This window comes from Salvelinus alpinus, chromosome 13 (assembly GCF_045679555.1).
Source record: "Salvelinus alpinus chromosome 13, SLU_Salpinus.1, whole genome shotgun sequence".
NCBI classification, from domain to species: Eukaryota; Metazoa; Chordata; class Actinopteri; order Salmoniformes; family Salmonidae; genus Salvelinus; species Salvelinus alpinus.
The window spans coordinates 31,797,917-31,811,844 of NC_092098.1; the positions used below are offsets into that span (position 1 = coordinate 31,797,917).

Genomic DNA, 13,928 nt, shown 5'->3' on the forward strand with positions numbered 1-13,928 from the left:
TCACCTTACCACATATGCACTCAGGCATGCACACACATATACTGAACAAAAATATAAAAACGCAACATGCAACATTTTTACTGATTTACAGTTCATATAAGGAGATTAGTTAATTGAAATAAAATAATTAGGCCCTAATCTACAGATTTTACATGACTGGGCAAGGGCGTGGCTCAGTGGGGAGCCTGACAGTCAATCAGATGAGTTTTTCCCCACAAAATGGCTTTATTACACACAGAAATACTGCTCAGTTTCATCAGCTGTCCGGCCTGCTGGTCTCAGACGATCCCGCAGGTGAAGAAGTCGGAGGTCCTAAGCTGGCATGGTTACACACGGTCTGCAGTTGTGAGACCAGTTGGAAGTACTGCCAAATTCTCTAAAATGACGTTGGAGGCATATGGTAGAGAAATTAACATTAAATTCCAAAACAGCAGCTCTGGTGGACATTCCTGCAGTCAGCATGCCAATTGCACAATCCCCAAAATGTAGACATCTGTGTCATTGTGTTGTGTGACAGAACTGCACATTTTAGAGTAGCCGTTTATTGTCCCCAGCAGTAGGTGCACCTGTGTAATGATCATGCTGTTTAATCAGCTTCTTGATATACCAAGCCTGTCAGGTGGATGAGAGAAATAAGCTTTTTGTGCACATGGAAAAATTCTGGGATCTTATTTCAGCTCATGAAAAACATAGGACCGACACTTTACATGTTCCATGTATATTTTTGTTCAGTATATACATTTATGCTATACACACACACAACTGCTCCTACCAGACTCTTATTATACTGCTAAATTTATACACTTTCCCCCCCAATACATGTATAAATATTGGACTATAAATTGTCCCTTCCTGTACCATTCTTATGCTAAAATGTTTATTCTATTATACTGCCATTTACTTTATGTTGGTATTATCTTTCATTACTTCTTGTTGTTGCATTGTCAAGAAGGAACCTGCAATTAAGCATTTTGTTGGACAAAGTATACCATGCGTACCCTGTACATACGGCGAATAAAACTTGAAACTTGATAAGGTTAGCAAGATACTCTAGCTAGCTAGCTAGACTGACGGTGCCCTATTTGTTGATTTTTATCAACTCCATGTGGAAATTCCTTATATGTATAGGTATCCTAAGTATGTATAAGTAAGTAGCCTAAGTATATATAAGTAGCCTAAGTAACCTAAATGTGCATGTCCTCATTTCCTCTCTAGGAAAAGAAATGTCAAAATAGTGGCAACAATTTTGTCTGGGGGGGTCCTTTTACCTTGCCTAAATGAATCAATGATCGGTTGCAGAATCCAACGGAATAACAGGGCACAAAACGTTTCCTTTCAAACACCACCAACAGTGGTGTCAAAACCAACATGAAATGATAAACAAATACAGGTACTTGAAAGTAAATAGTGTACCTTTCCGCCAATGATGAGGCCGGCAGATAACTCATGGTTCTTGCCCACTTTACGAAGCACCTAGAAAGTCTGATAGGCCAGCTCTCGTGTGGGGGAGATGATGAGGGCCCCCAGGCCATCCATTGCTGTACACTGCTGACGATACAAACATTCCAATACCTGGAAATGAAACCAAGACGTGTGAAAGGCATTGACATGCCATCAATAGCTTGAAATAATGGATGCACATTGCATCTGCATTCATATCAGCTTGCAATATTGCATTGATATAGAACACAATTGGCTACTCACAGGAATGAGAAAGGCCAGTGTTTTTCCAGAACCAGTCTTTGCAGCGCCCAGAACATCTTTACCTTGCAATGCAAAGCTAATTGTCTGTCTCTGTATTTCTGTGGGCTGACGATACTGTGCTTCCTTTAGACCTGGGGTAAACAACAAAACTGTCAATCCCAAACAAGATACTGTCAATGGTATATGTTTGCCGTTGGTTCACATTGCATTAATGGCAAAAGCAGTCAATGCCATTTCATAACCAATTTACGTTTACCTCACAGGGTATTCTTGGAGATGGGGGAATCTGAAAACCTCTCAGCATCCATCCCTCCATTTATCTAGAAGACAAAAGTGTTCAAGTGTATCTACACTGCCCCAGAAGTAATGATATGATACAAATCATTGTCAACAGCAATACTTTAGCTATCGTTAAGCAACCTAGGACTTCCTAAAATGACTTATGGGACAGGAGATTGCTTTGATAAGACTGAAGATGTGATAGCTAGCTAGATATCTCATTTACAGTCCTAGGACATGTTCAGTTGCCAGACGTTCTCCAACGTTGCAGGAAAACATGCCATAAATAGAGCCGATGTGATTCCTTATTCTACATGAGAGGTGTTTGATCTACATAGCGTATTTCTATCTCAATTCTGCAGAATGCGGCCCTAGCCATCTATGCCAGCTAACGTTAGCTAGCTAGCCTCGCCCTACCTCGTAGGATAAAAACAAACACGTTGTTAACCTCGTTATATTTGTTGACAAGCCGTTGAATACCTTCTTTCTCCACCTGCCATTCAGGTTTCCTTTTCTGTATTTTCTCCTGTTTGACTCTTGTTTTTGTCATATTGTATTTCTTCTTCCATCGCTCGAAGTTCTTCACAGGATCAGTGGTGTCGGTTGGGTTTTTCTTCCCCATCTTTTTCTTAGGGGACAGGTTTGGTCGTCTGCCCTTCTCCATGGTAAATTTTTTGGGGAGGAGAATTCAATGTTTGAAAAATAAATGTTTGGTAATTCAGCCATATGGCATAAAAACGCTGAAGCAGACATGCACGTAGACGCATAAATATGACGTTAATGAAACCGCAAGAGTGATATGGGAGATGTAGGTCATTAGTCAGATTCATTGCAAAACGTTCGGTCTGTTGCAAAGCTTTTTGCAACGAAAACGTGTTGCATCTCTTCGTCCATCTATGGACCCAGAACGTAATGGAGCAGCTGACCAATTATGCAAGACTTTAGTTTTGGGTTAACCAAAATTAAGTTGTCTTGAACGCACCATATGGATCATGCTTGAAGAAAGGTGTATAAATGTCCCATCTGAACTTTTCAGATCAGCTCTTTTGCCAATAATTAGGCAAAATATCATAGTTGGGCTGCCTGTGTAAACACAACCATAGTGCTCATTCAGAAAGCAGTTTCAGATACAAATAATTGTATTAAAGCTGCAATATATATATTTTTGGGCAACTTGATCAAGTAATTGATCGGTTATTCTCATTGAAAGCAAGTCTAAGAAGCTGTTGGTAGATCTGTTCTGAGTGCTATTTTTATGTTTCCCATTTTAAGCTTCATTTTTTGTATCTTTTACTTTCGGTTTTGTACACCAACTTCAAACAGCTGAAATACAACATTTTTGCTTATTGAAAATATATCAAATCAAAACACATTTTATTTGTCACATGAGCCGAATACAACAGTGAAACACTTACTTACAAGCCCTTAACCTTAACCAGCAATGCAGTTCAGAAAAATACCCCCAAAAATATTAATTGTAACAAATAATTAAAGAGCAGCAGTAGATAACAAATGCGAGGCTATATACTGGGGGAACCAGTACAGAGTCAATGCGCAGAGGCACCGGTTAGTTGAGGTAATATGGTGCGTTCAAGACAACTTAATTTTGGTTAACCCAAAACTAAAGTCTTGCATAATTGGTCAGCTGCTCCATTAAGTTCTGGGTCCATAGATGGACGTAATTAAAGTCAATGCAAATAGTCTGGGTAGCCATTTGATTAAATGTTCAGGAGTCTTATGGCTTGGAGGTCAAATCTATTTAGAAGCCTCTTGGACCTAGACTTGGTGGTCCGGTACCGCTTATCGTGCGATAGCAGAGAGAACAGTCTATGACCAGGGTGGCTGGAGTCTGACAATTTTTAGGGCCTTCCTCTGACACCGACTAGTATAGAGGTCCTGGATGGCAGGAAGCTTGGCCCCAGTGATGTACAGGGCAGTGATGGAACTAGTCAGGATGTTCTCTATGGTGCAGCTGTAGAACCTTTTGAGGATCTGAGGACCCATGCCAAATCTTTTCAGTCACCTGAGGGGGAATAGGTTTTGTTGTGCCCTCTTCATGACTGTCTTGGTGTGCTTGGACCATGTTAGTTTGTTGGTGATGTGGACACCAAGGAACTTGAAGCTCTCAACCTGCTCCACTACAGCCCCATCAATGAGAATGGGGGCGTGCTCAGTCCTCCTTTTCCTGTAGTCCACAATCATCTCCTTTGTCTTGATCACATTGAGGGAGAGGTTGTTGTCCTGGCACCACACGGCCAGGTCTCTGACCTCCCTATAGGCTGTCTCGTCGGTGATCAGGCCTACCACTGTTGTGACATTGGCAAACTTAATGATGGTATTGGAGTCGTGCCTGGCCGTGCAGTCATGAGTGAACAGGGAGTACAGGGTGGGACTGAACACGCACCCGAGGGGCCTCCGTGTTGAGGATCAGCGTGACGGATGTTGTTACATACCCTCACTGCCTGGGGGCAGCCCATCAGGAAGTCCAGCATCCAGTAGCAGAGGGAGGTGTTTAGTCCCAGGGTCTGTAGTCAATAAATAGCATTCTCACATAGGTGTTCCTTTCGTCCAGGTGTGTAATGGCAGTGTGGAGTGCAAATGTGGATCTGTTAGGGTGGTATGCAAATTAGAGTGGGTCTAGGGTTTCTGGGATAACGGTGTTGATATATTTCAGAGGCTAGGAAGATGGTACAATGATTCATTACAGTATACTTGATATTTTTGTCTCAAACTGAAATTAGGTTAACTATTAGAATTTTAGCAACCAGGAATGGCAGTGATTTCTGCATATTGCACCTTAAAATATTTTTGAAAAGAAGCTGGACACAACATTGTATTTGAAATGCTGTTTTATCATATACAATGGCATATATTGCATTTACATTCACAACTAGGCTTGAACAAAGACATTAATGAACACTGTTTTCTACAGCAGTGAAGGAAAGTGGTACAGCTTATTGGGGTCGTTTGTTGCAAGAGAGCAAAGGAGTCTATTTGATTTTGGTGAGAGCCACCGCCCGCCTCTCAGTGTTCTGGAACAAAGCTCGGATTAGGCTCTTCATATCGGAACTAGAGAACTCCAGCGCCAGTGGCCCTTTCCCCTCCGCCCACCTTCAGACAGGAAACAAGGACAAATCAACCAATTAGAGGACTCAGTGGTATACCAATCAAACGTCAACCACAATTCTAAAAGTGTACACACAAGTAATCCAAATAAGAAACAGTAAATTATATAGATTAGCCGTGTGTTCACTTTTGGAATTGTGGTTGTCATAATTTGTTGTTATGAAAATGAATAGCTTTAATGGTGATTTGACAAGTTGAGAAGTTCATTTTTGTACCTGTCGACTATCTCCTGCAGGTTAGCTCGCAGCACTATGACCAGCTCCTTGAAGGTGATCCACTTCTTCACGTAAATGGGTACCTCCTCCTGGTACTTCTTGTTCTTGTTCTCCTCAGGCAGTGGAATGAACACCAGGGGTCCTTCCTCGATAATGGTCTGACAGAGGATTTGTAGGTGCTCCCCATCTTCAGTGGAGATATCCTAAAGAGCCAAATAGGATAGAAACCATGGGATGAGGAAGCCCACTCATTCAACCAAGATGAACTATATTTGCACCCTGTAAAATCATTGCAGTAACACAAGCCACATTGTCAAATAAGAGCCTGCTCTCACCTCCAGCATCATGATTTTGGCAATCAGCTCTGAGATGGCAGTGTTGAGGAGAATCCCCATGGCTTTACAGTATATGTTGACTGGTAGAACGTCTTGCCAGACGGTGCCCAGCCTTTTCAGCTGATGGATGACCTGCAAATGAAACAATCAATTTTCAGTAATGGAACAGTGACCCCATCCTATAAGAATTGTTAGTGCATTTGATACAAGCCAAGCATTGCTAACTTTTGATCTGAATCTTAAAGGGATAGTTCAGCCAACATTTATGTTTTTGTCAAATTCCTCTTACCTTGGGTTGTGTCTGTAGGCCAGTAGTGACAGCATCCACAATAATCTTTCGTTTACTTTTGCCAAAGCCAGGAGTTAGCATAATTAGCATTGTCCCAAAAATTAATGGCCCCCTGTTATGCTAATCATGCTTACTTAAAAAATTTCGTTGAACAATGCCTTTAACTGATGCTTAACTCACCATTTTAGAATGTCTGGCTGATAGTTGCCCTTTGAGACAACTTATTTTAAAATACTGCAGATATAATTCCATATTTGTGGCTACAGTTATCATACTCACAATTGTAGATCTCTTCCAGCGATATTGCCGGTTTACTTGAACACTGACCTGCCTGACGGCCTTGCTGGCTGCAGAGTAGTTGTCCTCGTCATCCAGGTTGGAGAAGTTGCGTGCGGTGGAGAGACGCTCCAGCATCTCTGTTCTCTGGACGTTCAGATGGGCCAGGAAGCAATGAGCGCCTGGGGAATATTGCTAGTCAGAGCTAGAAGTGTACATTCGCTTTTCATCTACTTTGGCGTTGAGATGTCGCTAGAACATGATTGACTCATATCTCCCTGGTCTCATTATCCTTTTTGGAAATTAAAAAAAAACAGCTCAACCTCCACAAAAGCCCATCAAGTGTGTAGCCATGCTAATGCTGGGCGAGCCATGGGACACGCTCCTTCCCTTACCCAGTTTCCTGAAGCCGGGCACCAGGTCCACAAAGGTGGCAGCACCCTCACTGAGGGGTCAGGCAGGCGTGGACTGAACTGGTAGCCCAGGGTGAGCAGGTGGTGGGCGATGTACATGCAGTTGTTGTGCTGGATGGCCGCCAGATGTGGGAACTTGAGCAGGTTCTCTCTGGAGAGCAAAGAGACAGAGAGAAGTCAGTGAGAGAGAGGAGGAAATGCTCATTCTGAAATTGATTATACATAAACAGCGTTAAAAAAGAAGAAGAAAACTGAATATACTCACTTATGGTATGTAGGCACAACATCATAGAATAGCTGGAATATATTCCGCACTGTGAAGAACAGTTGGGTAGCACTTTGAGGGACAAATATTAGAGAAGGAAAACATTTGTAATTTTTGCAACACAAACAACTTTAGTGAAACACTGGGCTAAAGCTGAAGAGTTAATATCATGTCATTTACATTTACATTTAAGTCATTTAGCAGACGCTCTTATCCAGAGCGACTTACAAATTGGTGCATTCACCTTATGATATCCAGTGGAACAACCACTTTACAATAGTGCATCTAACTCTTTTAAGGGGGGGGGGGTTAGAAGGATTACTTTATCCTATCCTAGGTATTCCTTAAAGAGGTGGGGTTTCAGGTCATCATGTGCAGTGACAGTGGGTAACATGGTGCTGCGTAACATGAGAGCGTACCATTGGCTGGAGCTTCCCACAGCCTCGGACAGCGTGTGCAAGGCCAGCTCCATCAGCTGCTGCACCGACTCACTGATGCGACACACAGGCAGGCACAGCGTCCGCGCACCCAGCTGCTTCTCGTTCTCCAACCTGAACGCCTCAAGCTTCTTGGCCCCCTGCTTGCCCTTGATGTCTCCAGAGCCAGGGCTGGGCAGCATGGGGACGGAAAGCTTAGAATCTGGGGTGATCTGTTGGCAGGAAAATATGTTAGAAGTACATTCGAGTATAACCTCTGTGCATTTACCTGCAGTGCAAGATGCAAAGCAGTTCACCTGTCCCAGCTGCATTTATTTTCTTCTCTGGGTATCTGTATGTTCTGATTTAGAACATGCATTCACATGTTGCAGTGGCAAGCAAACCACATACTGTGTACATCAGGTGTCAGCTGCGTGGCTATTGTCAGTGTACTTAATAATTAGAAACCACAAAGATAAGACCATGGATAGACTGCAGGAGAACATAACACACTTTGACGGTGTTGTGCATCTCGGAGGTCATCAGCTTGCGTGCCGCCACGATCACGTCTTTGCATTTCTTGCTGGCAAAGTGGCAGTTGACGTCCTGGGCATACTTGAGCAGCTCGGTGGAGTCTCCTCGGAGGTACTGCATCTCCTTCAAGGACTTCTCAAACTCCTCCGTCTCTTTGATCACCTAGGGGTGAGAACAAACATGGTGGTATTAATGAATGACAGAATAAGAAGTCTCCTTGTTCTATATCAAGTCACTAGTTCCAAAAATATAGGGATTTGTATCTCCTTGATAAAACCGACTGTATTGCCTTTAATATGAATTGTTTGTGCATATTGAGTGTATAGAGGTGTATTTGGAGTACTTGGTTAGCCTTTGATACATACTGCACTGTACTGTTCAAGCTGGCAGCTATTGGTTGGGATGGAGTACAGGAGGCACTCATGGATGATGCAATGAGACATCTCCTGCCATACCAGGTCTCCGAGTATCACAGACACTTTTCTCTCACCAACTGATACGTCTGCAAAGCAAAAGATACATGTCGTTATAGGGCCAATGGTAGTGCTCTGAAATGGTGGCTGGCATAGCAACTGGTTTCATATTTTCTATGACTAAAGGATCTCGACCAGCGCTAAATGACCAACAATTAGGAGTATTAGCAAGGGTGCCTACCTAGCAGGTGTGTGTGTAAGGTCTTGAGTACCATCAGGACTTTGGTGTAGACCTGTGAGGGGCTGGGGTGCTCATCGGGGGTCTCGGCAAACTGGAGAGCGAGCAGGGTGCCCTCACCTTGCTGCTCCGATACCTCCACGTTCAGAGAGGGGTACGTGATCAGGGGCTTCAGCAGGTACTTCAGCAGCACCTGGCCTAGAGTGGGGAGAGGCTGGCTGTCTCATGATGGACTAACAGGATCAAACAGAAAATTATCTGTATTCAAATAATTTGATTCTGTCAGCTTTACAGTAAGAAAAACATTGACTGACTGGACACTGGGTCTTACTGAAGAGTTTGATCTTGTGTTGGAGCTCCCCCTGGATGGTCAGGGCCTGGAGGACACAGGAGAGCAGAGGCGGAGGGCTCTGCTGGGGCTCCTTGGTCCCGCCCAGGGTCAGCTGGAGCTCAGTCTTCAGGAACGACTTCATCCCCGTCGGCTCTGAGAGGATGGATGGACACACACAACCAGTGTCTGTGGTGGCATGAATGAAGTGCAATTTACCGCCTTTAAAATAAAAACGTACAAAACACATTTTAAATAATATATTTATATCGGAGGATTCCATGTTGTACCCTTTGGAGTGCAGCTGACACACCTCAGGCAACCTACTTATCCTCAATAGAATTGCCCTAGAATGACACTACTTATGAGGCCAAGCATCAGCCCAGGGTCTACCCTAATCTATATGATGCCTGGTAGCCTTTTTACCTTTGGAAGGAGGCAGTTTCCAGACGGCCAGTCTCTTCCACTCGTCCCCCAGATGGTAGATGAGGTTCTCTCTCTGGACAGTGAGCTCTGAGCTGAGGGCTCTCAGCAGGGGCAGCTCAGAGCCTTTCCACGCCTTCAGAGAGTCTGCACTGTGCCGGGCATTTTCTAACTGTTTGGCCGCAATTACATACTTCTTCTCCAGTAGGGCTTTGTGAAACTCCTCCATTGCAATGTGAAACTAAATTGAACAGAAAAATTAACAAAGAAAATGTATGACATGTAAAAATTCATTGACATTTACATTTGTGCATTATGATAAATAACACCATTCAGTTTAACAGGGCCATGTGTAGATATCAGTGGAGAACAGGTTAGGGCTACAGTGGGGAGTAGCCCATAACATATAGCCAACTTGCGAGATATTTGCCAACCCGTACCTGTGCCTGTTTGGCGATGCTTTTCCCAAGTCAAAGAGTACCATCTGTAGTCGGTGGATGATACTGATAAAGAAATCGTTGTTTGCGTCACCCACAAAAGAATTACGTCCAATTGTTAATTAACGTATGCGCGCAAACACTGACATCCATTTGATTTGGAGGGGAGGGTGGTAGCAAACAATGATTTCCTCATCCAAGCCGTCCACCGACCACGGATATACTCTCCGACGTGGGAAAAGCGTCTCCAAACAAATACACTACATGACCAAAAGTATGTGGACACCTGATTGTCAAACATCTCACTCCAGCATCATGGGCATTCATATGGAGTTGGTCCCCCCTTTGCTGCTACTCTTCTGGGAAGGCTTTCCACTAGATGTTGGAACATGGCTGCAGGGACTTGCTTTCATTCAGCCACAAGAGCATTAGGGAGGTCAGGCACTGATGTTAGGCGATTAGGCCAGGCTTACAGTCAGCATTTCAATTAATCCAATTAATGGGGTTGAGGTCAGAGCTCTGTGCAGACCATTATTCCTCCTCAACTTTACAGTTGGCACTATGCATTGGGACAGGTAGCGTTCTCCTGGCATCCGCCAAACCCAGATTCGTCCGTCGGTCTGCCAGATGGTGAAGTGTGATTCATCACTCCAGAGGACGTGTTTCCACTGCTCCAGAGTCCAATGGTGGCGAGCTTTACACCACTTCAGACGACGCTTGGCATTGCGCATGGTGATCTTAGGCTTGTGTGCGGCTGCTTGGCCATGGAAACCCATTACATGAAGTTCCCGATGAACAGTTCTTGTGCTGACGTTGCTTCCAGAGGCAGTTTGGAACTCGGTATTGAATGTTGTAGTGAGTGTTGTAACCGAGGACAGACTTTTACGCGGTACGCTCTTCATAACTTGGTGGTCATGTTCTGTGAGCTTGTGTGGCCTACCACTTCGCGTCTGAGCCGTTGTCTCCTAAGTGTTTCCACTTCACAATAACAGCACTTACAGTTGACCGGGGGCAGCTCTAGAAGTGCATAAATTTGACGAACTGAATTGTTGGAAAGGTGGCATCCTATGACGGTGCCACGTTGAAAGTCACTGAGCTCTTCAGTAAGGCCAATGTTTGTCTATGAAGATTGCATGGCTGTGTGCTCGATTTTATACACCTGTGAGCAACGGGTGTGGCTGAAACAGCCGAATACACTAATTTGAAGGGGTGTTCACATATACTTTTGTGTATATAAAGTGTCTTGCATGCCTCTCCAATGGTATGCCCCAAGACAGAATTTAACTGTACATGACTGTGAGCCTGTAGGGCTACAGCTGTGAGCTACCTCTTCTAGGTGCCTGAGCATGGCAATGACAGTAGTGTTTCTCTCCAGCTGCTGCTTTAGCTTGGCATATTCTGTCACGGCTGTATGTAGATTCTGCTGCACCTGTAAACACACATACACTTATTTTTAATAGTATGTCTCTGCCAACTGTGTCAGTTCGGTAACACCTCCCAAAAACACAAGGAGATTGCCAATGACTCATGAACAGTTCATGACGCTTACCTCTGTCTCAATGCAGCTTTTGAGGACATCAATTTCTTTAGAAACCTCTTCAGCCTGTCCCATGAGTACCTCTGCCCCCTGCATGCTGGGTAGAAACTCATTGTATCTCTTGTTGATCATGTCACATACCTCTTCCTATGGGGAGATAGAGAGAAACACAGATAGTGAGATTGAGGCAAATAATCAGAGGGAAATAATCAAAGTGTAAGGCAATGACGAGAAGAGTCTGAAAGCTATACCACATTACATAAATACCCCTGATAAAAAAGCAAGATATATTATTTTTCAATGTGGGCAGAGTAGGTAAGACAACCATGACACATCATTCAACACTGAACAGCTGTTTCTGTGTGGAATGGCCACGAGTAACCTAACTACCATGCTTCTTACTAAGACAACTTGTTCAGAACACGTTGCTAGATAACCTTGTCAAGAAGCTAGGTTGCTACAGCTACTTTGGCATGATCCTTGGCCTGTGGTCAGCTTGCTAAGCTTCCACAGACAAAGCTGTGGCATTGGCACCAAGGTAACATTAGATAGCAAGCAATTGGCAAACAGCGACTCCTTGTGGCTAGAAAGCTAACATTAGATTTACAGCTAATATTTATACCAAACAAAAAAATAAACGCAACATGCAACAATTTGACAGAGTTACAGTTCATGTAAGGAAATAAGTCAATTTAAATCAAGTCATTAGACCCTAATCTATGGATTTCAAGACTGGGCAGGGGTATAGCCATGGGTGGGCCTTGGAGGGTATAGGCCCACCCACTGGGGAGCAAGGCCCTGCCAATCGGAATTAGATTTTCCCCACAAAAGGGCATTATTACAGCCTCCCGAGTGGTGCAGCAGTCTAAGGCACTGCATCGCGTCACTACAGCCCTGGGTTAGATCCCAGGCTGTGTGACAGCCGGCCGTGACCGGGAGACCAATGAGGGGGCGCACAATAGGCCCAGCGTTGTATTGGTTAGGAGAGGGTTTGGCCGGCCGGGATTTCCTTGTCCCATCGCGCTCTAGCAACTACTTGTGGAGGGCTGGGCGCCTGCAAGCTGACTTCGGTCGCCAACTGGACAGTGTTTCCTCCAACACATTGGTGCGTCTGGCTTCCAGGTTAAGCGAGCAGTGTGTCAAGAAGCAGTGTGGCTTGGCAGGGTCGTGTTTCGGAGGATGCATGCCTTTCGACCTCAAGTGAGTCTGTAGGGGAGTTGCAGCGATGGGTCAAGACTGTAACTACCAATTGGATATCACCAAATTGTGGTAAAAAAAAAGGTCTTTATTACAGACAGAAATACTCCTCAGTTTCATCAGCTGTCCTGGTGGCTGGTTTCAGACAATCCTGGGTGAAGCCGCCGGATGTGGTGGTCCTGAACTGGCGTGGTTACACGTGGTCTGCAGTTGTGGGGCCAGGTGGACGTACTGCCAAAATCACTAAAACGACATTGGAGGTGGCTTATGGTAGAGAAATTAACATTAAATTCTCTGACAACAGCTCTGGTGGATATTCTTGCAGTCAGCATGCCAATTGCCTGCTCCCTCTGTGGCATTGTGTTGTGACAAAACTGCATATTTTAGAGAGGTCTTTTATTGTCCCCAGCACAAGGTGCACCTGTGTAATGACCATGCTGTTAAATCAGCTTCTTCATACACAACACCTATCAGGTGGATGGATTATCTTGGCAAAGGACAAATACTCACTAACAGGGATGTAAACAAATTTGTGCACTCAATTGGAGAGAAAGATTTTTGTGCGTATGTAAAATTTAGGGGATCTTTTATTTCAGCTCATGAGACCAACACTTTACATGTTGCGTTTATATTTTTGTTCTGTGTAGCTAGCTAGAAAGCAAATCGTGTCATAATCGGGATAATGTTCGCTAGCTAATTTAGCTAGTTAGTCCAGTAATCTTCGGGGTTTCTGTTCGCTAGCTAGTTAGATTGGGCTAGCCAGCCTAGCAAGACGGTTTCGAACGATAAAACCCAAGATTTTCTTCGCTTTGTGATAAAAGTTAGCCCAATTGTTTTGTTTATTTCGCTGTCTAGTTAACGTGAGCTAGCTAAACTCGCCTGTTTACCTTAGTTTCCTCTACTTTCCGTGATCGCTTACTAATTTTAGCAGCGAGGTCTTCTTTTTCAAGTTTACCAGAACTAGCAAGGACTTCTGTCACGAAAGACGCCATGTTTGATTTGGAGAACATCTGACTAACTAGCTAGCAGCACCAAAACCCTTCAGGCACTGTGCAGGCTGAAGAAGCCAACTCACATAAACCAATCAAAAGCAAAGTTCCACTATGCCCAAGACTCTGTCCACGCCTAGGCCAGATTTGCGATTTAAAAGTGAGAAATACTGAACAAAACAGAAGCAATAAAAATAAGTAATACTGAAAGGACTAAATATCTTGCAGTCTGCCTTCTCCCTACAGCCTCTCAACTGTGTATGTCTGGGAGTGTTGGGGAATAGGCAGACGACTTTACCTTCGAACCAAATGGACAATAAATAATCTATTATCGTCTATTCTATTAACAAATCAGCAACTGCAGTATATATTAGCAGTAGAGTTGTAGTCTGTCAATGAGAGGAACATTTATGTGATTAAATCAGTGTTTGATGTATTTCCCCCAAAAAATATTGGATAGACTGAGGGGGAACCTATAAATAATTATTCCCTTTTTGAGGGACAAATGTCATGA

The 13,928-nt window shown here is 43.9% G+C and overlaps 1 protein-coding gene and 1 pseudogene across 1 annotated transcript; both read right to left on the bottom strand.

The window, feature by feature from the left end:
• LOC139536727 (probable ATP-dependent RNA helicase DDX10) overlaps positions 1–2,912 on the bottom strand; it is a 121,073-nt pseudogene extending 118,161 nt beyond the window's left edge.
• Positions 2,913–4,814: 1,902 nt separating this feature from the next.
• Positions 4,815–13,658, bottom strand: LOC139537560 (centromere/kinetochore protein zw10 homolog). The gene is given in 16 exon segments (XM_071339003.1): positions 4,815–5,094; positions 5,325–5,527; positions 5,660–5,791; positions 6,276–6,406; positions 6,620–6,676; positions 6,679–6,788; positions 6,903–6,974; positions 7,322–7,551; positions 7,832–8,014; positions 8,218–8,354; positions 8,507–8,701; positions 8,835–8,987; positions 9,258–9,495; positions 11,019–11,120; positions 11,241–11,375; positions 13,313–13,658. Coding segments are annotated over 16 exon segments (2,322 nt in total). The 5' UTR covers positions 13,436–13,658; the 3' UTR covers positions 4,815–4,973.
• Positions 13,659–13,928: the final 270 nt, after the last annotated feature.